Genomic DNA, 26,471 nt, shown 5'->3' on the forward strand with positions numbered 1-26,471 from the left:
AAATTCATATAAAACGAATAACGAAATTCATCCAAACATCTTGGCTTACTTTACGTTATAATATTGTTCGTGCTTTTTTTTTTCTTTTTAAAATGGAATAATAACGATTGTGTTTTGTGTGATACAACAGCGCTTGTAGCAAATTTTCAAAATGTAGGAGCACGAGTATTTTCATTTCTTTATGCTAATTGTTTGATTTTTTTTTTAATTTCAGATTCAAAGATGTTTGAATTTCTAAACTGTCACCGGATAACGTACCCCTGTAAAAACTGTGGCAAGGTGTACAACTATCACTCCAGTCTTGCAAGACATCTGAAGCATGAATGCGGCGTTGAACCCAAGTTTCAATGTCCTTTGTGCCCTTATAGAACAAAACACAAGTCTAGCTTAAACACTCATTTGAATGGGCGTCATTCGAAGACGATTAGTGATTATTATATGCCGGCAATGGGATTGTTCACGTTAGATAAAAGCGAGATGCGGTTCAAGTGAGGTGATTCAGAATCTTTTATTTGATGTACAGAACATAGAAAACAGATAATCGCTACCGATTAAATAAAGATTGTCGTATTATAAAAGTCGTCGGTTATCGACATCATTATTATTGTTGTTGCTGTTGTTCTTGTTGTTGTTATTAATATTATTATTATTATTATCATTATTATTACCAATATTACTATTATTATTGTACGACATTATATACAATCGAAGATAATGCCTAATATATATGTCTAAATATGTGTATGTAAGAGACAAAAGCGACATACGGTCCTTGTCTTGTAAAGTGCCGATGGTACATTACCAGTTATAAAGTGCAACGAGTTATTCACTTGTAAGCACGATCGCCAGTAAACCCGTATAGTAATATATATATATTATATATATAACATATATATATATATATATATAAATATATATATATATATATTTTCCAATTAATATTCACGTGCAATACATAGCTGGTAGCCTCGTTTGATTATCACGTAACACAATATGTCACTTGTAATATCAAATCCAAATTTTGGGATGATAAAAAAGAGATCTATTAACTTGCCCGATTAATTAAATACAATTAAACTTGAGTTTCAAGGCTTATCCCAATTATTTCAGCTAATGAAAGTTAAACTGTGAAGCCGTCTTCAGATCTGAGTGGCTTGTTTCTACATTTTATAGGACAGCATATATTTTTATAGAGACTTCTGAAAAATGGAAGTAACAACTAATGCTACTACATTTGTGTTACTCTACACATAAGATTGTTTAACATAAGCAATTATTTTGACCAGCAAAGATGTGAAATCCTTTTATTTCATCTAACATTGAATTTCTTCGATAATTCTGATAATATTTTTATGACGAAGTCGAATGCGTTTGTCATACATTACAACATCACACGACGAAATTTATTTCTAATCACGATGCAACAATTTTCAGATTGGAGAGTCAAATATCCACCAACGATCGGGCTCTTTAGGTGCCCAAGGTGCGATCGGACCTACAAAATCAAGAGATCTCTCCGCCGGCATATGGATGTCGAATGCGGACAGGCTCCCAAGCACAAGTGCCCCTATTGTCCTCATATCAGCAAATACAAATCGAGTATAGCGAAGCACGTTTTACACATACACCCTAATTTACCTCGTCTGTAGATAAAGTCTTGGTAATACTCGGGAAAAAAAATCCATGTCTGACCATATATACTTAGATTTGAGTATATATGAAGAAGAATGAAATTTTTTTTACCGATGTATAATTAATGTAAGATCATAGGTATATGGTTATACATATACATTCAGAATAGATGAAAAAAAATCAAAAAAAAAAAATTTGTCCATGTACAATTCATAAAAGGTCATATATGAAGACGAATTGAGATTTTTATCGATGTACAATTAATATAAGATTGAATATAGTCGTATATGTTCAGACATGAACTTTTATGATTATATTTAAGTACACATAGACTAAAGTGTAAACTGCTGTCACCAATTTACTTATATCAAGTATAGGATATTATATAAAGCTGAATGAAATTAAAAAAAAAACTAACCAGATATCTGGTTATACAATATTAAGTTTTAAATTGTTTTTTATAATCATATATTTTATTTTGTTACAGCAAATATTTTATTTCTTATTTTCTTTATTCATACCTGGATGACAGAAATTTTGTAATTAAGTATAATTGATAATGCATCAGTTTTTTTAATTGATTTCTTAACACTTGTGCGATTTAAAATAATATATCCGTATAGATATATCTCAGCCGGAGAAGAATTTGAGAATATCGCTGATCGCAAAAGTTAAGTACCAGTGAGCAAGAATAAAATCTTAATATTGGTATATTGATGAAACTCTGTGGCAGCACTGTGTATTAGTGAATGATGTGGAAATTATTGCAAAGAAATTAATTATAAGATTCAATTTTTATATTTATTACGCACTGAAACAAAGAATGTATATTCTTTGACTATTAAACGTTTTGTGTAGTCGTTGAATGTTTATATAGAAAAAACTCAAACGCCAATGAAATCAAAAATAACAATATTATTTTGGTTTCAGAATTTGGCTATGATCGAATATTCATCCCTGGAAGTATACAAGACTCCAGAAAGACACATGAACAGAAAGAACAATTCACTTGCAACGGTTGCGGTAGACTTTATCTACGACGCAATTCACTGACAAGGCATTTGCGCAACGAATGTGGAAAACAGCCGACTTTACAATGTGCATATTGCCCGTACCGTTCCTTTTATAGGTCTTATTTGAAAATTCATACCAAGAAACACATTCTTCGTAGTTACATACCTGGAATAACGGGTCGGAAATCTCGAAAAAATTATTGATTCTATGTAAAAACAGGTTTTCTTTCCATATTATGGTAATTATAATCGCAAAGTGACGATGTCTGAATACTCAATAAATTTCCTGACTATTAAAGTGATTTATCGTAGCCTAATAAAAATTTGTTCAGAAGACTAAACATTATTACAATTATTCCCAGACACAAGTTTCACAAGTCAAGACAGTCAGGATAACTCACGGTGCGATCCCTCAATTAATTTTGGGGCACCATGGAGTCGAGCTTTTTAGTATATCGGAACGTGTTTGAGACATGGATGTTTCTGTGTAAGCAGGAGAATTTATTCGACTAAATTTCTACTGCAAGTTTCATCAAAACCTTTTTGTTTTTACTAACAAACCCTAATTTCTTTTTGTTGCAGTAGACATGCAGTACGGATATTTTACCGCTCCGAGACTAGTGAATGCGATGGTAACTGACCTTGAAGCTAAACACACGTGTGTTACGTGTGGAAAGACTTATAAACACAAACACCACTTGAAGAGGCACCATGATTTTGAATGTGGAATAGATCCAAAATTCAAATGCTCATTCTGTCCGCATAAAACAAGATACAAGGACAGTTTGATGAAGCACATTCTTGCCAGGCATCAAAAGCTGTGGAAACAGTCTTTAGATACCGCGAATGGCCCAACATCGACATTGGATGTACTGACTGAAATCGACGTCTCATTCCATTCTGCTCCCATGTTTCCCGCATACACAGATTTTACACCAAATTTATAAAAAAAATAGCATATTGTTCAACAAGGAAGCAAACTCGGTCTTTTCGGGCTGATCGTAAGTTTGCAATACGTATCAAAGGCGATTATGCTTGTCTGAGCCGAAGACAAATTTTGCAAATGCGCAAGGTGAAAAGACCGTTGCCTCCTTATTGTATACAATTCTTTATATAAGAAGAGTATGTTACGGTTATTTCACGAACTACGAAATTGAGATTAGGGTCGTGTAATGTCAGATTTGTTTACGACACTAAATGTGCGGAGTGCAGAAAATACCTCTTTCAACTCCGAGGATTAGGATTCACCGACTCACTCTGCCGTCATAGAAACGAGTACATTATTTACGTCAATCACTACTAATGTTTTTGTTCATTTTAAGTCGGTGAATTCTCGAGTCAACTTTCTCAACTAGCATTGTAGAAAAAAAAAAGTAATCAGCGATCACCTAATTGTAACAACTAGTAAGTAATATATTTTGTTTACAAAATTGACCATTACATTATTCAGATATATATATATACGTGTATGTATGTATGTATGTAGGTATATATGTATATGTATATATATATATACATATATAAGTGTATTCATGTGATTCAATCGGTATAAATTGTACTTTGAATTACATGAAATTAGTATAATGCCGTCGAATTTCAAGAGCTGAACCAAATTTCGAAATAATGATTTCTTTTAAATCTAAGAAACTCTTTTATCATTTGGATGTAAAATATAAAAAATATTTATAACTGTGAACTGGCTTGGTAAATTTGCAGTGTCCCTTTTATCTTATCTCTGTCTTTCTTTCTCTTTCCTATTTTCTGTCGAATAATCATTAAATGTGTCTACATAATTTCTTTTGTTTTTAATAATTAGGTCTCCTGGAAGGACGCTTTTCTTGCCGAGATTGCGGACGAAATTACACGAAGCTGTGCAACCTACGCAGGCACATGAAGTGGGAATGCGGTGGACGAAAACTGTTCACGTGTGACTATTGTAGCTCTAGTTTTACACAAAAGACGAGCCTACAGCGACATTTAATATCTAAACATGGAATGGATGACAAAAATATATTTAAGATGCATCTGTTATAATTTACTAACGATAGTTCAATACAACGCAATCGTAAAATTGGTAAAACGTTCCTTGCTCCCTTTTCTTACAGTTCCTTTCCATCTACAACACATGATGGATGAAAACTTGAGCCTTTCTGTCTACTACAGCACTATTTCAAGTACAACTAGAATGCTTTACTGACTAATCAAATGTTATTATCATTTCAGATGAATCGAGGTTCAGTTACCGAAGCTTCGTTGGTCACCGGAGATCAAGACACGCAAACCATTTGACTGATGACGATTTGCCACTTAAGTGTTCGCAGTGTGATAAACGTTATAAAATAAAATACAGTCTGATTAAACACATGAAGTTTGAGTGCGGTGGACAGCGAAAATTTAGTTGCCATATATGCGAGCATACTTTTACGCAAAATGTGAGCCTGCGTCGACACTTAAAGCGAATCCACAATACATATTTACCGCCTCAAAAACCCTTTTCAAAGCGTAGTTTCGACTAGCTTACGCACGCGTCGTATTTCCTATTATTTAGAAACATACGACATTAAGAAATACAATTTTCATGTATGAAATTTTTTTTTTACTTCAGAATAAACATTCAACTAATATATTTTGTATAAAGTTAAAGAATTGTATATACAAATTGGTAATTTTGTCTCATTCGCCTGAGATGAACCTCAGATTCTCAAACATATATGTATATATATACACGTATGTAAATATTGCCAAGATGTTTTCGCACTATATTTATATCAACTTATATTTCCAATATATTTCATCGTTAATTTTAATCTGTATGCATTTTTACAGGTACAGATGAAGCGTCGTTTCAATACAATACACAGACGTGTGCTGCTGTGTATGCCAATTCTTCGCAAAACGTAGCTAATTTTCCTCCCGCCTATGCGGATAATTCAAATGTGTCAGAATATTGTACACAAAATGTGAACATGCAGGAAGATATCAATGATAAACCATTCACATGTCCACGATGTGGAAAGGGATACAGCCAAATATTCACACTCCGCCGTCACCAAAGAACAACTTGTGGGAAAATGCAACTTGGCACTGGGAATTGGAAGTGTCTTCGCTGTGGGAGATCCTACGTTACACGAGGGAACCTTTCCAGGCATAAGAAGTTCGAATGTGGAGTAAATCGAAAGTTTTATTGTATATTTTGCGGTCACAAATTCTCACAGCATTGCAGTTTGTTACGGCATTTAAGAACAATCCACAACGAAAGTACTGCTGACGATAAAAAATTGGGATACCAATCATAAATGATCACAAATTTCCTCTTACCTAAGATAATTATATTTGTTTACGTACGGATTTAACTTAGTGCCAATTCCATACTCGACAATGATTTTATAGTTTATATAAGAATAAATAAACCAATCAATAACGTAGCGCATTGGTATAGACAATAAATTAAAGTAGACGATAAGTTATGGTAATTTTCAGAGCATTTCTTACCTCATAATGTATTTCGTTACGTCGAGTAATTGTTGAATGGGAGTAATAAAACTATTTTCACGACTTGTATTTGTAATTACAGGAAATTTAGCGACATTAACTACCTAAATCATCCTGGTGTTATTATTTATACATCACTGACACCTGCTCATTATTCCAAGATGTTAATTTCATTTCTTTACTTGTTTCAGTAATCGTAGAAATACCGACGCTGTTTTGTTCATTATTGGACCGTGCGACATGGAAGCAATGCCAAGAATCATTAACTTGTCTAAAATGTGGGAAACGCTACAGCGACGAAAGAAATCTACAAAAACACATGAACTATTTTTGTGGCGTAGAGCCTATGTTTCCGTGCCTTTACTGCACGCATCGTTCACGATTACGTTGCCTCTTACAGAGACATATTTTAAGCAAGCATCAGAATGTCTTAGAAGAAGTATAAACTTTCATTATCACCAGTTGAATACTTTTAATGTTACAATATTCACCGCTGATTATCCAAGGTGAAACGATCATTTGAATGTGTACTTGTCTTCATACACACCTTTGTTAATAAATTATTTTTTGTAAGCAGTTCGGAAACTAGTTATTTTTATAAATTCAAAAACATTTGTTTCTAATATATTTATATTATAAACTGCATTGGATTCTCGTTTTTACTTGAAACTGTTTATTTTTTTTATTTTTCTTTTTGTTTAATCATTCGAGAATTGAAATTTGACAAGATTATTTAAATGTTTCAGTGTCGAAACAACTGTATTGCAACACCCTGGACCCTGAATTATGGAGACGATGCAAGCAATATCTTCAGTGTCTCAAGTGTCTGAAACATTACAGTGATTGGCGCAGTCTGCGTAAACACATGAACTTCTTCTGCCAAATAGAGCCACTATATCCTTGCCCTTTTTGTAACCACAAGGCGCGATTATCAACACTTTTGAAATATCACATACAAAAAGAACATTCTAATTGCATCGGAGTAGTTTAAATGTCAAATAAAATGGAGGCATCTATTTGAATTACATATACACCTCCATAGATGTTTTAATTATTCTTATTCTGGCTCTGTTACAGTGCCTAAGAAATACTGTACCTATGTAATTTTATTTAGTATAAGCAGTTGAGCTAGGTAGGCTTTATTAGATGTGTATATCTACGCTACCTGCAGAATAGTTATAAATATTGGTGTGCGTTTAAAGTTTATCGTCGTGTTTATTAATTATGAAATAATCAGAGCATTTCGTTTGATTAGCCGGGTGTATGTAAAGTTTGATCGATCAATTTACCAGTGTGGCAAACAATCAGTGAAATACAAAAGTACACGAATAAGTAAATAAATAAACAGTTTGTAAAATGTTTCATTTGTCTCTTACGTATATACGTCAATGATGACTTTTATGTTCAACTAGGCGCATATCATATTGTTCATACTCTATATTTACTCGATGTACTTGTGTGCTAATATATTTTATCCCGTTTCAGGCATCAATTATCGTCCCAACATGCTGCAAGAAGTTTGTAACGGTGACGTGGACAGACGGCTGTTCACGTGCTCGCAGTGTGGAAAGGGATATAATTGGAAGAGAAATCTGCATCGACACATGAAGAAAGAGTGCGGTGTGCCGCCGATAAATCACTGCAATTTATGCGGTTATAAAACAAATAGGAAAGATGTACTGCGGAGGCATATGAAAACGCATTTGAAATTAAAAACCCTTTAATTATCATACAGTAGGTCTACTCTTATCCTCCTCCGTTACTAAACAAACTAATTCTGCGTACCTACAATCAAATGTTGCTTATGCGTGCCGGCGTTTTGATGTGTTAATAATTTTTTTGGCCTTCTACCTTGAGGAAATATCCTCAATAATTTCGTACCAACTAATTGAAAACATTTTAGAACATAACTCTAATCGATTACCAATACATTTCTGTTCCAGGTCTGCCTGGTGAATTGTGGGACGTGAGGAAGTATGCGAACACCTACCAATCGTCTCAAGTTGAAATATCGACCAGTGTAGCGTCTGACAAAATGAGGTCAAAACCGATGGGGTATAGTCATAAGTATAATCAACTCTCGACAAGCAAGCGTGTGATGAATCCTAAAATTTTACTGTTCACGTGCACCTTTTGTCCATACAATAGTACGTACAAAGCCAATATGGCACGACATATCAGAAACGTTCACAATTCTGGTACAACGAAGCTCAGATGCAATCTTTGCAATTTCCATAGCAATTATAAATATTGCATACGCAGACACATGCAGACTTTTCATAAATTGTAATAACACGTTCGGTATCGTATGCGTTTCGTCATTATCACTGTCAATTAATTTTTCTTTACTATCAAGTAGTTGTTACATAGTCTTGTGCAGCTCGATTGTTTGTAATAATTAAGTCATTTTCATTAAACAATTACTGCTATCTATAATTATATTTTAGAAATCTACACAACGCAAATGTGGAATTTAATTTACTTTTTATTTAACGCCTAATGAATTCTGCTATTTTTATGTCAAATAAATTATAGAGATTTATTATATCGATGAATATTATGTAGTGAATTCACATGCCGTTTTTAAAAGTGGATAATGCTGTTTCATGAATTATTTAATAAAACTTTGATCCTAAGGAAATGTGACGTTAACAGTTTTACCTGGCGGGTAGAATCCAATGATCAGTGTCCGAACATTAGTTTTTTTTAATCTTTTCATGTGTTGTTGTTCCAGCTTTTCTACGGGAGTATAACTCAAAAGACGGAGGGGCTTATCTGACAGCCGGCACATCACAGAATTTCGGTGTATATTCCGACCGACCTGCTGGATTCTATGGAAGATCGTTCACTTGCATCAACTGTGGAAAGGCATATGCCGTTCATAGGTCTCTATGGAGGCATAGGAAATACGAATGTATCGACTCTCAGCCTAAGCATGCCTGCAATTTGTGTACTTACAAAAGTCCATATCAGTGGTGCATGGACAGGCACAGAAAGAAGCATCACTCGAATTAACCCTTTCACTAAGAAATGATTAATTTCTTTCTGTAGAATTACCTATTCGTCGTATGATGATAATGGGATATTCATTAGAATAATCGTATGTTGAGAAACATTTATAGTGTATAGTACATAATACAATTTTACCTTGTAACCGAATTTAAATGACTGTAAAGCAAATTGAGTTGTGTTGAAATAATTCTAATAACTACAGTCATGTGCGTTTTTAATCTGACGGAACCTTTGTCAGTTCTCCTCATTTATCATCACTGCACTGTCATACATTTGTATAATTCACTACCCGTACTCTTGTCAAATATTCATGCAACGCAATAACTGTTGTTCAACTTTAAACTTGTTTGTTTCAGAATGCTACATGACCTATCACGAACTGGCCGAAGACTATTCGAACGGGAAACAAAGTCCAGAGCAAAACTTCGTCAAAGCGATGGAATCCACGCTTTTGAAAACTAACACCTTGAACGTGATGTCCGATGCTCCAAGAGGAGACGGAGTAATAGTCGATAAAAATCTTTTGGGAAATAAAAAACCTGCTTACCGGTGCAGCGACTGTGGAAAAACTTATTCCTGGTCGACTTCATTGAGTCGACATCGTCGAGAATGTCCGGGTCGTCTGACAACTAGTGTTCAAAATAACATTACAGAAACTTTTGAGACTAGTGTCGGAAACAGTCCAAGCGACAACACGCTTACTTCGACATCACAGCAAGATTTGGCTTATGGGAAAACTGTAGCTAAATATAAGCCACGCTATAAAGAACTGCAAAAATATGTTGCAAAGGACGGTGTTTACACGTGCTGGGATTGTGGGAAAGCTTACTTGTGGGCATCCTCGTTATCCCGTCATCGAACCATAGAATGTGGACCAAGAGATAAACAACGATACGTTTGCAGCCTCTGCAATTATCGAACGGGCTACAAGGGAAATTTTGTCAGACATTTGACAGGGCCTAGACACATTGCGAACAATGGAATGGAGAAGAAACGTTCTACGAATAAAAACTGAGATACAAAAATACGTGGTGCGCGGAAATATTGAATTTCAATTCGCTCCAAGTTCTTTTCAACGAACAATTCTTGAAAGGATTCATTATTTATGTTCTTTAAGGCGAACGAAATGAACATTGCGTCACATTTTTATATTATTTGGCAGCACAATCTGTCCAAAAGATAAAACACCAGTGATCCCATTGATTGAAGAATTTTTTCCACTAAATGCTGCTCGATTACTTTTGGTTATCTCAGGTATAGAAATCACTGCTTTAGATACTAGGCGATTAACAATGTACCTTTATATACCTCAGTGTATTCGTCATGAGGTAATGCTAATAGTATAACATTGGTAATAAACTCTTTATTAAAGAAAGAAAAATTTGCTTTCAAAGGATAGCTGAAGAAATTGCACGTGTATTGCCAATCTCATCACCAGTGTGTTATTGATCCCAATCGTTAGTGGGAAACGAATTATCGGGTTCTACCTTGTCGTTTTCCTATAGGTAGAAGACACGTGCATGTTTAAGAGTAAAATTATATCTAGGCTCAATTATTCTGCTGATTTGTACTCAACATCGAGATACTTCCGATAGCTTGGTATTACTTCCAACGACAACGACCTGACGTATTTTTAAATATCGACAATCTTATAATTTTAATTTACCTGAATACAAAATTTATTGCATTATGATAGCAAGAGATGCATATTATATTAAAATGAGTACAACACATATCATCGAATGAATAAAAACAGTCGTCGATATGTGTAGCTTTACTTAAACACTTGGAAAAATGAAAAGAGAATCGTATAATGTCTGTGTTGATCTTCTTTTCCTGACTTGAATTTTGAATTGTATTAACCTTGGCTGTGGCCAAAATCATTGTTAATTCACAAGAATATCCTTACTCACAACTAATGATTTCATTCTGTTTCAGCTTACCGTAAGATGTATATGGGTGATCAGCTTCTTGGCTACACATGCACCAAGTGCAGTAAATTTTACAAGATGTGGAGCAACTACCTGAAGCACAAGTGCGAACCTCCGCAATACAAATGTTCGCTATGCCCGTTTGCTGCGTTTAAGGCATTTATATTGCACGCGCATCAGGCAGAACAGCATCAATTTAAAATGCCATCATCAAATTCATGAATGGTTTGGTCACACGGTCATGTAATATGGCACTGGAAGTGAGCGTCATATCGTAAATATCCAGCTTACTCCATATTATTTAAACATCACACATTTATAACATCTATTGTCGCTTACTCTACATAGCAACTGCTGAGATTATCTACGCTATCTTTAATCCAGTCTCTACCCAATCATCGATAAAATCAACCCTCAATAATTATTTTGCTAAATGTTTTACTCCGGTGTACTTCACATATATATATAATTATATTAACGCCAATTTGCGTTAAACGTTATCATTATGCGAAACTGTAATATCATACTTCGTTGAATTAATATTACCTCTATAATTTGTGCAGAGTGTACCAGAATTCGAATATGTATTCGCGTAGAGTGAATAAAGCTTTGTACTTATATTGCCTTAAAAGTAATTACATTTTTCAGGGTGAAACTTCGATATTTGAATAAAAAGAAGGCGATAGCGATGGTAATAAAAAAACAATAAACGAGCATCTTAGTAGTATTATGCTTTTCCAAGAATGTTCAACATGAATTGGTAAAAAATATTGAATACTGTAAAGCCAGGATTCGTTCGATGCTCCGTTCGTATTACTAAGGCATGCTTCATACCACAACGAATGCATTATCGATAGATCAGTAGCGCTTATCGAGCTAACAATCTAAACTGTTGACTAATATGCTAACTTTGCAAATTATTTCCGTTCGAGAACTCCACGTAACGATTCCTACTAGTTGATAAGCCGCCGGATCAACTGACAAATGTATGACTTTGTAGGATCAAAGTTTTCATTATATATGATTTTTGGCGCGTCTGAGAATTGGCGAAAATGATGCTGTGTGTAAACTTAGGACAGGCGTGATTATAATATTGTGTATGCAAACGAACGATATTCGTCATTGCTATATATGAGTGATGTGGTACATTTTTTTCAGGCGTCGCTACGGCAGGCAATCATGTGTGCAAAGGGTGTGGAAATTCATACAAGTATAGACGGTCCCTGCGCAGGCACGTCAGAGAAGAATGCGGGCAACTTCCAAAGTATCAATGCCCAAATTGCCCACAGAAATCCAAACTGTACTGTAATTTGTTAAAACATATACGAGCGAAGCACCGTCTTTGAGGAAATCGGGAGGCAATTTTGAAGATTTGATTGTTGCAATTTTATATTTGATTACCAGATTCCTACTGCAAAATAAATGTTTCCTACAAAACTTTGACGTATAGTTATGAAATACGCTTAAACCATGTCCATATACATTAGCGGTTGTACCTTTGCCAATTTGTTATGCTCTTATTACACAGTTATTAATTTACTTTTATCCAGTTCATTGTTGGAGGAAAAATACTTTGCTGAACTAACATTGGCAAACATATTTTCGCGGTATCACTTTGCCGCAGTGAATATGCGATGACAATGATAATGACATGTAATTTTCCTAAAACAGTATTTTCATTATTGACATTTAATTATTAACCTATATTTGTATAGTGATTTATTGTACATTTGTCAACTCCTTAATTGCATATAAAGCCACAATTTCTTATCGTACTTATTTTTTATTACAGGTTTTATAGCGTCGAGTCAAAACCATCTGTGCAAAATGTGTGGAAATGTATATATGTACCAGAGTTCTTTATCCAGACACATAAGAGAAGAGTGTGGACAGGCCCCGAAGTATCAATGTCCATATTGTCCCAAGAAATCGAAATTAAATTGTAATTTGCTGAAGCACATACGAAAAAAACACCTCCCATAGATATGCCAAATAAATTGATCGGCACGAAATTTACTCAGCAACAAATATTAGCCTGATATTTTTTAACGTAATATAAGTATGATCTGGTTCACTCCGACAAAGCGGATATTATTCAGTATTGTAATAAAAACACAATGATACATTTCCTTCGTGTACTAGTTAGACAAACGAAAAAGTTTACACTGAGTTAGGACTTGCCATTTACAACGTTAACGGTAAGACTGAGCTACAATATAATTGAAACGATTTTCTCAATTAGAAGAAGATCTACTACCTCGATCACTGATGTATCAAGGTCTGGCTGTTCTTTTGAAACGGTATAATTGTACCTGTTATTTAATCAAATATGGTGAATAAATTTTGGACTCTATTAAACATGTATCGACGTTTGCTTTATGAATGTCCACGTCCACGTAAAGTTATAATAAGCCTGCACATTAAAATGTAATAAACTTAAATTGTGACGGTTACCGTATTTATTGATTATAACTTATTTTTCAGGATACAACACCTGCTTTGCTTGCGCTAAATCGTACAAATGGAAAAAATCGCTACACCGTCATGTGAGGGAAAGTCCGGAATGTTGGCCAGTTTTACTAACGTCTGGCAACGAAGAATTCATCAAACAAATCCATTATAAAATGTTATACAACGTCAACAATTAATAATCTTGATTTGAACAAACGAGTCTTATTGTAAAATAAAATAATTTTGCTTTCGCTTAATCATATCTGCAGCTGTATTGTGTGGTGATATATTTTTGTAAAATAAATTGTTACATTATAACATTGTTGCGTCAAGCGTGAGTTCAGTGAGATCTGACAGATATAACTCTCAAAAATTGTATTTCGGCAAACTAACATACATTGTCTACACGAACAACCATTTTTATTACCATTGAATCGGAAAAGATTCCACACAATTTCATCCTGTTTATCAATCACGCAATAATTCTAAACTGAATATATAATCTTATCATTGTAAAATTTTCAACTGTATCTATTTCGTACCAAACGCTTACATCGCTGGAAATTGAACTTTATTTAAAAGTTGATATATGTTTCAGGTGAAGTACGTAGACGGAGATCAAACGTGTTGAAGTTATACCAATGCGACAAGTGCTCAAGACAATATAGTCATTATTCGTCACTGCATCGCCACGTACACAAGGAGTGTGGCAAGGCGGCAGTATACTTCTGTCAATTCTGTGACTTCAAGACTAAGCGCAAAGAAAATATCAGAAACCACTTGTTCAGATTGCATAGTTTGCCCAGTTATGTGACGAAAGGATTTGCAGACAAATAGTCATTCGAAATAATATATTTTCATTATCACAGCAAAACGGTTTCAAAGCCATCCTTTTCAAATACATTTTTTATCGAATATTGTTAAAGCGATTATTTCAATTTATTCATTTAATTTTTTATTATCATCTCATGAATGGTGTTAAAAATTTCCTTATAACTTTCGAGAATATTCAGCGCTTTTATTTATAATCGTTGTACCGAAATTCACACCACGAAGTGAATACCGAATCATTACGATACGGTGTAGAGATTAAGAGGCTTGTCAGTCACTTGGGTATTCGACACGACACCATGAAGAGAAACTAAAAAATATTCTGTTGTGATTCACGTTTTAAACTGCGTGGAGAAATAATGTTGACAACTAACGGAGAATAAAAGTTATATCGATGAATACGTATTGTATTGTATTGTAGGCTTATCGATCCGCTTCGCGTCGCAAGTACTTGTGTCTCATTTTCCATTACGATACCAATTCTTAATGTATACATTTGTACACTTTCCTTAATTACATTGCTATCACAAAAGTGCTGCTAGCCCTCTCTGACCTCTACGCACTTCCTTTTTCTTTAATTTTTCTCATTCTACATTTTGTCTTACCTCATACATATATAAATTCGTTTACACTGTTTTACAGACTTTGTACATTATTTGCTAATTCACAGCCTTACAATCATTTTATGCATTTCGTGTCTCACATTTTATATTTTAACATTTTTTGTTCGTACATCAACATTCCTGCATCTTATAATCTCTTTTCACTTTTTTTCGTTTTGCCGTCTCAGGTGCTTGGTTTTTGTTTCCCATTTACTATCTACTGCCATCCGCTCTTTTCCAATTCCTTATCACATACATCCATTCACTCTTCCATTATCACTTCCATTCTTCCATCATCTCTTTATTTTTTTTTATCCATCCTTATCTTTCTCCCAGAATATTTCTTGCTTATTCTTACCAGATTCTTTCAGCCATCATTTCCATACATGTTCTCGAGTCTTTTCCTCACTTTCATTATATCGATGAGTATCTCGTGTCTTAATATTGCTCGATTTACAATCGTCTCTGTAAGTTGATACACTCGGAACGAAGCAGGTAGTTTTGACGTAACAGTAAGAAGGTATGAATGCCCTCGTAAGGTCAGAGACTTTGAATTAACAAGCCTATCAAAATTTTGTTACAGGCCGTATAGCGATCTCGACGCTTGAATTATCCAAGAAAAAATATCCCTGCAATCATTGCCACAGGAGTTACGAACTCAGGAGTTCGTTGAATCGTCACATGAGATACGAATGCGGAAGCAAGAAGCCATTTGTGTGCCCAGTTTGTGATAAGAGAATGACTCAAAAGAACACTCTTCATAAGCATATGCTCGCTGTGCATGGAAGACGAGTGTTTTGAATGAAGAACAATTCCATGAATCTCCATAAAAATCTCTAAATTTATTTAATATACATATTACACTTTATTTGTATTTCATACATATACATATGTCCTCATTCTCTGTTAGTATTTAAGTATAATTATTATTCTTTAAATTGTAGTAATATTTTAATATAAGACAGTTTGTGCCTTATCGCTCATAACAAAGCAGTATGATTTATTTGTATAACTGCTCCATTCTCAAAGTTATATCAACACAAAATTGTATTTATAAATGTTACTACAATGACTCACTTGTACGCCGGCTTACTTGAAAGAGAAAAAGAAAGAAAGAGAGAGAGAAAGAAAGAGAAAAAAGAAAGAAAATACAAACTCTTTGTATGATTATTTTATTGTAACTGCTGGCAGTTTTTAGGAGACACAAGACAACTGGTAAAATCAATTTTCATTGCAAATGGAACGTAATAACAATATTAAAGGAAAAAATGAACACTCAAGTAACTCTTAAAAACAGATGTAACTTGACGTATTCCAATGATCTTAGGTTCTGTAAATAGACCATTTGACTCTTAATTGTTATGTTACAAAATTTAATTGGGAATCTTTTGGGTTATTGGCTACATCGTTTGTGTTGGTGGTTACGGGCTAATAATTAATTGTAATATTAATTTCTATTTCTTTTGGTTTTATTTTTCCTTTTTTTTTTGGTCTTCGTTATTTATTACCATTTCAATTATGTTTTTAGTTATTTTAATTTCTTTTTGTTTTTGGTTGATTTTGTTACAGGTATGGGAGCTCTGTTGTCATTGTTACGTTCTGATTACAAACATTCCATGAAGAAAAATCGTGTCAGTCGTGACAGAAGTAGAGACAGCTACGAAAGCTCCCATGAAAGCAATGATCGAACGAGAGAAGTAGTTTTTCCTGATTCCTTCGAGGTGCTGCCACAGCCCAGGGATCTCAGTGTTGTTTACATGGGTGTTCCGCACGAACAACAGCGCAAATTCAGGTGCAGATTTTGTGGAAAAGGCTACCGCTGGAAGAGCACAATGCGTAGGCACGAAATGGTTGAGTGTGGTGGAAAGCCGCCGGCGTTTCAGTGTCCCGAATGTCCATACAAAGCACGTCAGCGTGGAAATTTAACTGTCCATTACAAACGTCACCATCAGAAACTCGGTTTCAGCGACAGTATGTAGATAGAAATTTGTTATAATTGATTGCTGTGTATCTTTGGCGGTTTTTTTTTCTATTTTTTTTTTTTCTAGTTTTTAAATTAATTCTCGTAACAGTTACTTTTTAAGTAGTCCTTTTACTCACCGTCATGACTATTGAGGATATTCTTATTACGTTTTTTTCCGCACTTTGAGTACATATAACAATGTAGTAATTTTCGAATTTATTTATACGATTGCAAAATTTGGTGGGTGTAATTTATATCGGTATATTGATTTCGAGATTACCTCAAGTAATTATCTTATACAGCATTGATTCACTGTGCATTCAATTATTTTAGGCATAAAAATCTCATTTTAAAATGTAAAACTTTAACTACTTGATTACGTGTTGGACTTTCTGTTACACGATTGATTGACATTGTTGATGCAGCATATTAGCTATAATTATTTGATAATACTTTTATTTATTTGAAATGAAATATACGTTTTCATTCCTTGGATAAGCAGGTCTTGTAAGGCTTTCGTCCAGTATTTTTTATACATCAGTATTTGACTTGGTGTCCCACACGAGGACATTCGACGAACTTGTTACTTCCCGTTTATGATAATTATAAATAATTGGAGTTTTTTTTTACTCTTACGCTATTATTATTGGTAATGTTATTAATAATAACTATTGTAATTCGGACTTTTGGTACACCCTATACTTAAGAACACTCTAACATTCTTTACTAAGTAGATAAAGCGATAAATATATTTGGAAATATCTTAATATTTCTTCTATTTATAAAAAAAAGAAATTTTTTTTTTCTACCTACTTTTTTGGAAGGGTTTATTCGGCGACTTTTTGTAATAAGAAAGGAACACTCTTTTAAGGGGTATTTTGGATAGAGGTCTTTTTATTTTAGTATCTGTAATACTTTCGTTAAATTTCTTACCTCACGTGCCTATGCAACAATCTGAAAATGGACTGGACAGGCATTCCATGAATCTTCAAATCGTAATACACATGTAATCGACATGCGAATTGACAAAATATCGTCAGACATAATTATGAACATTAGTAATCCAATTTTCTGTACTTACGTTCAATTACTGTATTGATAATGACAACTCCTGTATTTGCCATTAGGGTAGGCATAATATATAGATATAGCAAATTTAAGATCAGCGTATTCCAATAGTTGAGAGGACTCATCTATTTATTCAATATACTATTGTGAATATTAGAGATTAAATGAAAGAAACGAACTTGGCACTGAATAGAAGATCTAATTTCTTTTCTATGTCTAACTGACATGTAAAACCCATCATTTTTACTTAGCGTTATTTACAATGTACAGAATTCCTGCGATGTTCACTATTGCAAGAACATTCGATCTCTTGTACTATGTTTCAAAATAACTAACATTTGCTCTTCCACACTTTTCAGGAGGGGTTAAATTTGTTCTGATCGCTGGACAGGTTCACATTCGTATTGCGATCAATAATGTCTAATATAAACGATGATTTTCTATATTATTTTAGAATCTTTATTGTGAAACGTCGATCGGAAAATGTTGAAAAATCGTTCGCACTATTCTTTCAGTTTGTCATCTATGCAAAAAAGGTTTTGAAATCTTAATGCAATCATTTTTACTAATATTATTGAAAGGTTTGGTTTCAGCGACTGCAGAGTCAGCCCAAAAAACTGTGACACGCATGCATTATCAAAAGAAGATCTATGCCTTTGGATACAGCAAATGTGTGCGGAGGACGGCAGGGTTCAGAAGAAATTGGTTTTGTTGGAACAGAACAGAGTCCAGATTCTACTGAAATTTTGTAACAAGCATCCGGCAGTTTTGATATTTTAATAAAGAATGCTGCAGTTCAGAATTTGAATAACCAAAAATAATATTCAATACCTGTACTTGTTGAAATTGAGTGGCACTTTTATCAGTGGTGCGGAGCTGTGAAATGATTTTTCTTTCTTCTATTTTCAAATTGCAAATTTTTTTTTCATTGTGCATACGTAGCTTGCAAAAAACTCCTTGATTACATATCTTCAATATTTCAGTTGGTTGATTGTTTCAGCGTGTTTACAACGGAGAACGAAGTATTTATGGGGCTAAATATGGTTAAGAATGATCAACATAATTAACATTTCACCACAATCTAAGACATGACAATGTTTTATAATTTGATTTACTTTCAGAAATTATAATAACTAATCAGTCAAAAAAAATAAATCAAACGAACATATATTTCATTTGAATTTTTTTTTTTTATTTCAGGTCTCTGGACACAAAGACTGGGATCATTGCTCAAGAGCGAACCATTTAATGTACCAACACCTAACTTCAAAGTCGCCCAGAATGTATTTCAACCTGTGCGAACAGCTCGGGGCCAATCTACTTACAAGTGCCCAAACTGTAATCGCTTTTACATGCGTAGCTCGTGTCTGAAACGCCATTTACGAGTCGAATGCGGCAAGGCACCAAAGTATCAATGCCGCATATGCCAAGGATGGTTTAAATATAAACACAACTTGGTCGCGCATATGAAATTGCACATCGAAGAGCCTAAGCATCACTGTATTTTGTGTCCAAAAAAATTTTATAGACGAGATAAACTTGTGGAACATGAAAAAAAATTTCACAACTTGTACACAGTATAAACTGCACAATATTTAATTTTATTATCATAATCATCATATCGTTTGATAAGTATTTACTACGGAGTAATAATGACTATACAACAATTTCATAAAGTTTTATTTATGTTTTAGTGATTAGTTTATATAAATTTTATTGATGTTCATATGACATGAAATTTCTGTTTTACACATTTCAATGTATATATCAGTGTTTCTTCATTTTATTAAACATCGTGTAAGCACAAAGTATTTTGCTGGACATTCTGCAGCTTGGCGGAGGAATTTTGTTGTGCACAAGAATGATGTATGATATACCTTGGCTAAAACCATGTATAAGAACTAATGTAATTTAAACAATGTTTCATATGTACGTGCTCATTAGTATATTCGGGCATATAAAATCTATTGTATCGCAGAGAACCGAAGTTGTATTAGATACGAGTACGGAAACCAGATTTATTCAACATGTTATGATCATAGTAATTGTGTATGTTCAATCGATGGTTGTGTTATGGTCTGTGAAACAACGTCCTGTAATAATCTTATGTACGAACAAGAATCGAAATATTAAATACCATTTATCGCACGAATACGCAAACATGATAAATAGGTCTGAACACGCTGTATACTCATATAGCAAATATATACGCATGGAAATTTCTTAGGCAAATAGAATTTGGCCAAGTTTTATTTTACCGTCATACGCTTTGGGAGGCATGCAATATATGTCATTAAATTTTCATTGATGGTCAAGAATTATTAACTTATAAAAGTGTGCGGCACATCATATTTGAAAATTTATAAACTAATAAACTTCTCCGCATTATAGGGGTGTAGAAGTTAGAGAGGTCAGCATTGGTGATTGTAAATATATCCAAACGGTATGAAAAATATTTTGACCCAAGAGATTGTCAAATAAATGTTCAAATATCTTATTATACGATTCTAATCATTTCACTCAGTTCTTCAGGGGCAAAAGATTAAGCATTTTAGTTATTACCGAAGACACATAATAGTAATTTTGAGTTGCGATGTGTGTTACCATTCCTGGAAAAAATTTGAATATGTATTACAGATAATCGTCTAATATCTGTATCTTTATAATAAAACGCAATCCTTACCCATTGACTTATTTCAATTTTATATTCCAGGTTTTTGCCAGACGTGGACTTCGACGCTGACGATCGATCGTAAAGATTTTGTGTGTCGCTCGTGTCCGAGAAGATACAGCACAATTGCAGCACTAGAGTTTCATCGAAGGGTTGAATGCAATCGAGAACCAAAGTTTGTGTGTATGTTGTGCAACTACAAATCCCTTAGAAAGGGCAATCTTCAAAGACACATGATGCAACATAAGAAAATGATGTCCCATTTGTATGTGTGTAGGAATTTGAAAAAAAAAATCGAAAACAAGAGAAAATAATTTATAAAAGTGTTGAAAAGTGACTTAACTTGAGTTGGAAATTATATGCTCATATCGCTCTTGATATAACACACATGATTTGTGTGTTGGTATAAAGAGAGAATTTTTTTTTTTTTCTGAAGTTATTTTCAACATATGTAAAGTTCAACTGATTAATTTATTATTCCTTAATAAATTGATCCACCAGTCAAAATTTAAATTAGTTACTTATCTTTGGGATATTGAAATATATGAAACGATGGTATGTATCGTCAGTAACATCTATTTTTTTTATGTTATTCCGACTTTCCGCAAACTCCCTATATAAATAAACGATTTATGAATGTGGTCCACAATAATATTCAACCTGATACATTTTACTTTATTTAGGTATCCTTGGTATTTCTATTATCTTCTCTGAATTCAAATCGCAATTCATATTCCAAGGAATTGGGTTTGCGACATGATAATAATAGAATTCAAATACTCTAAACTATAAAGCAAACTGTCGAACTTCTAATTACTAACAATCTTTCAGGACATTGCCTAACTTTGTTGTTTAGCCTAAACATAAGAACGTGTGAAAAAATAAAGAAATAAATTAATATAAATCTATCTACTCTTTCGAACAGTCTTACAATGAATTTATTGTTACAGGGGATTATTGTTGGGGATTCCCAAGTGTGAAAGTGACGCCGTACCAATGTAACAAGTGTCTGAAGTACTACAAATCGTCGAAATCCTGTTGGAATCACAAAAGTGTATGCGGAAGGGAAAAGAAATACAGCTGCGGTTTCTGCATATACAAGTCGCATCACAAAGCTAACGTACTTAGACACATAGCGAGTCAACATCCACAAACAAATATTCTGAATCAGGGACAATTTGTTTTATTATAAGATGAAATTAAGTTATACTTAACGTTAGCATATAAGAATGGATTGATACGAAGCACCATTTTGCCTATACAAGTGGTTGAAATTTCAGAGAGATATCTCTGAACTCTGTGAAATGATCTGGTATGATTTTATCTCAACAGAATCGGCAGATCGATATTTTAGTGATCGACGTGAGATACAGAGCTCCAATGATTTGTGGAATAAATATACGAGAAAACGAACATGTTCTTTCATTAAAATCAACCTCACCATTATCCATAAACTGTTATTTAGAAAAAAAAAAATGATGTATTTCCTCTGAGTGATTGTATAATTTTTGTATAATTTTCGCTCCCAACTTGAAGATGAGTATCGTACAGCATATGGTACCAGGTAGATTGGATTTCTTTGACGTGTATAACAATATTAAAATCGCTTCATATACATTGTCAATAATACATTGCTTGTTGATTGTTTAAATATAAAATATTCTTGACTAGACGTTCTGATATTTTATTATTATACATTATTGCATTCGGGTTGTCTAAGAATGATTTTTTTTTTTTTCTCTTCTTTTACAGAAGTATGTTGTGGATTTATTTTGCAAGGAGAATTGTACGTTGAGTAACGGAAAAAAGGAAAACATAATAATAGTATAAATTCGTATTCGTACCAAGGTGGTGGAGGGAAAATAGTGAATTGCGTAGAACATATCTGAAACAGTATTTCTTTTCAGATTTCAACTCCGGGGATGAAACGGCAGACCTACCAATGCAATCGTGGAAAGCGTGGTGGCAGAATTGCAGTAGCGCGGGTCAAGTAGCAAATACGACCGAACTGAAGATACCAAAAGCAACGTTTGGCGCCAAGAAGCCAATGGGACAATTTGCATGCTCAAAGTGTGGCAGATGCTACATGCGAAAAGACTCCCTGCAACGCCACGTTCAGTGGGAGTGTGGAAAAGAGCCACAATTTCAATGCCCCTTCTGTTCACAGCGGTGTAAGCGTAAAGCGCACTGGCTGCGACACATACGAAGGCAGCATATGGACAAAATTGGTGACATGGAGGAGTATCTGATGGCCTATACTGTGCCTAAAGTTGAAATTGACTGAACCCGAAACTAATTTTTATGAGTACCTTAAACAAAGAGAGATGCAGGAGTAGGCGCTGTTGATTTTTTGGCGAGCAATGGCGTCGTTGAACGAAACATGAATATCGCTACTTAATGATACCCCTGTGCTTCAATTAGTTTTAATTGTTAATCCCGTGATCTGTCTCATTAGCTAATACTGATCTTAGTATTATAATGCAGACAGTCTGTCTGCATCGTGAATTTTATACGAGCTGTAAAAGTATCGTCTACTTTATAATTATCGAGGGGTGATCTCTGAAATTTTGATCTCTCAATCGACTATTATTAATTTTAGATAGGAAAATGAAATGGAAACAACAAACTTCGTGTTTATCTGACCAAAACCAATACTATTTAATGTGTTATACTCTTTAATGTAAGTGCCTTATTGCGATTTCATATGTTAGAGCTAATTTTTTCACGAACGTACGTTAGTGAATGGTGAGAAAAAAAAAATTTGAAAGAAAATCTATTTTTCTATCCCTTTACTACCTAATTGATAAGATTATCGTTTTCATTAGTAAATTACGCAATCACCAGTGCTGTGCAATTAATCGATTAATCAGCAGCTTCGGTTAATCGTTTTTCTCGATTAACCGATTAATCGACTCTTTTGAATAATCGTTTCTCCGATTCATTGATTAGTCGAAGTTGCCTCATTATAATTCGTCTGGTCAATCGGTATATGAATCGAAACTCCTGTATATAGATTCTGTATACCTACATATGTAAGTCACTACTCAGATTCTGTATACGTCGCTCAGAGACGAGTCTAGTTCAAACATGGTAATTGAGTTGCGAGCCATATACCGATTGACCTGTAGAATTATTATGAGGCAACTTTGGTCCATCGATTAATCACACAGTACTAATAATTACCCGTTTATAAAATATTTAGTATTTAAGAACCCAATGATACCAAATTGGTAAGAGACAAACATGCCAAGGTAACAAAAGTAACGATCATTCTGTTTTTTGCTGTTTTTTTTATTTCTTTTTGTTCTTAATCGTAAAAATCGTGCTTTCTCCAACAGGTGTGCTAACAGTGATCATCTGTAATTTGTTTGCTAATTATTGTCGGCAAATATTCTATGATCCAACTTGTGTTCTGAATAAAAATGTAAATCCCCATTTAGAAAATGTGCGATAGAAATATGGAGTTAAGTTATTTTCCTGTTTGCTGTTTCACAAGCATTTTGCATTCTACAGCTATTTAAACCTTAACACTTCATCTTACACACTGGTGCTCTCCGTTGCCATAAAAATATGCAATTCAATACCGAAGTGTACTGTTAAGATTATTATTAATATTGTTATAGTTTTTCATCGAAGTAGTCGGTTAGTTCCAATGTTGAATTATTAGGTAATTTCTTGATAACGGAGAGTAGCACGATTGCTAAATATCTTTTCTGTATATAGTGGCTGCACCGTTTCATCCTGCATTTTTCAAAAAAATATATGACAAATAATTGTGTAAAACAAATAGTTTAGTGACTCCGTTAAGCGAGTGGTGCACAAATTTATTTGCATTATTTCTTTTGAAGTATGCAGTACCAGCTCATATCAACTCATAGCTAGCTACTTCAATCCTGCTTGGGGCTCAAATGTAAGGATACATCTATACTATATATAATAAAAAATATAAATTACATATGCCTAGTTAGTTTACACTATCACAACAAATAATTTACAAAACAAACATGGACAAATATCGAACGCAATACATACCAACGAAAATTTTCAGCTTGACGTAACAAGATTCTTAACTCCTACAGGTGCTGGTTTTTTAACTTACTTTTTAAAGACTATACAATCTGTTTGCTCTTGAATGGGGTCATAAGAACCTAGCTTTGTTTTCAATTTCAGCACTTCACTTTAGCTCTTAAATTTAATGGTAAAATGATTTTATTTTACAGGTTCACGAATACAAGATAATCGTTTAGTTTTTAATATTCCGGTACCAATTCCCGTGTCTTCTTGCTTAGTATTAAGCTTTCGATTGTATCTGGACTAATAAAACGAAAATTTGTTCCAGCTGAGGATTTAAGCATTACGGGGCTCAAGTGGGCGGCAGCGTGGCAGCGTTGGAGCGTTCCATCGATAATGTGGCGATCTGGTGCTGGTCTTAGCAAAAGATTTAGTGTCGGTTCATCGAACCCTGAAGGTGGATTCAATTGTCCAGCTTGCGGAAGGGTGTATAAACTAAAAAGTTCTTTGCGCAATCATCAAAAATGGGAGTGTGGAAAGGAGCCACAATTTCAATGCCCGCATTGTGTATATCGTGCCAAGCAAAAAATGCACATCGCACGTCACATGGAGCGAATGCACAAGGAAAAAATTTACAAGCAGGAGTTAGTTTAATCACAATTTCAGTAGAAGAGAAATCAAAAATCACGTACGGATCGATCATTCCTTAAGAACGTGCACCCATCCCCTAATTTAACGCAGATAATGGTAACCGAGCGTTGAACGAATGATCGATACAGGACAACCTTGAGCTTTTTCAATTTATACATAAATATGTGTACGTACACACATTATACTATGTACGTATCATATACTTATGCGTAAATTTTTTTAAGGAATAATTGAAAAATGATAATTATATATGTTGCTGTTGCAGCTGATAAGGTGATAAAATACTGAAAAGAGAAAACGTTAATCTCGCTAGGGGCAACTCTGTATTAAACATACTATTTAATTATAAGAGAGGGTTCTTTTTTATTTAAATTTTTTTTTTTCTATTTAAAAAAAAAAAAAAATAGAAATTTTAATATACTTACTTGTATAAGTCAGTCAATCTCGAAAAAAGAAAGAAGAAGAAAGATGAAGAATCGTGAAAGACATAAGTATACGTATTGGTAGAGGAAAATACATTATTCGCTTGTACGAGGGCAATCATAGCCTTGAAATTGATGGTTTTGAGTTGCTCCAAGTTAGAAAAACCATCCGGTTTGCCGGAACTCTTCCATAGCAACCATTCTGGTCACACTGGTTCCATATTTTAATGGATAGTTTCGTGGGTATGTGGCTTACTGGGGACATTGAAATTTCATTCCTTAATTGACCTGAAACACTGGCGCTGGCAAGTTATATTTGTAAGATTCTAGTTGAAAAAAGGAAGAAAAAAAAAAATAAGCAATCAACAACAAACTAAGAATCCCATATTCTCATTTACTCGTTACTATGTAGCATTGAATTTAGACTCAGATATTGACGTCAGGCAATGTACAATTGATTCCTCCGATGCATTTATATATTTTATTTTTAATGGTACATCAATATTTTTAGAAAGCTTATATACATTACTTTAAATATTTTCTTCCAGCCAGATCAGGTCGAGTGATCAAGTGCCAAATGCTGAGTACGGCTGAAAATTCGCTCGCTTTAATCGTAGAGTCCTTTAATTGCCGCATTTATTATGTGTTGTTTCCTTGCTTTCCTGCCAGGAAACTGTTCTATGACTAAGGATTTTCTGAGAAATTTATCTAGGAAGTTCTT

The 26,471-nt window shown here is 34.0% G+C and overlaps 1 protein-coding gene across 24 annotated transcripts in view; it reads left to right on the top strand.

The window, feature by feature from the left end:
- LOC107221848 (longitudinals lacking protein) overlaps positions 1-26,471 on the top strand; it is a 101,977-nt gene that overhangs the window by 52,684 nt on the left and 22,822 nt on the right. The window contains exons 7-8 of one of the 24 annotated variants that reach the window (XR_006903219.1): positions 9,506-10,403; positions 11,088-11,209. The exons of 8 other annotated variants lie outside the window; for them this stretch is intronic. Coding sequence is in view for 15 of the 16 variants with exons in the window: in XM_015660993.2 (XP_015516479.1) it covers positions 9,506-10,164 (659 nt within the window). In the remaining variant the exon portion in view is untranslated. Of the gene's footprint in view, positions 1-214; positions 1,022-1,434; positions 1,666-2,562; positions 2,948-3,230; positions 4,055-4,461; positions 4,695-6,883; positions 7,497-8,080; positions 8,193-8,871; positions 9,274-9,505; positions 10,432-11,087; positions 11,706-14,129; positions 14,384-16,533; positions 16,959-19,195; positions 19,650-21,616; positions 22,131-22,573; positions 24,116-26,471 lie in introns of those variants that run through there. 15 more of the 24 variants (XM_015660998.2, XM_015660993.2, XM_015660997.2 and 12 more) reach the window with 15 other exon arrangements.

The sequence above is a fragment of the Neodiprion lecontei genome, chromosome 3, assembly GCF_021901455.1.
Source record: "Neodiprion lecontei isolate iyNeoLeco1 chromosome 3, iyNeoLeco1.1, whole genome shotgun sequence".
Taxonomy (NCBI): domain Eukaryota; kingdom Metazoa; phylum Arthropoda; class Insecta; order Hymenoptera; family Diprionidae; genus Neodiprion; species Neodiprion lecontei.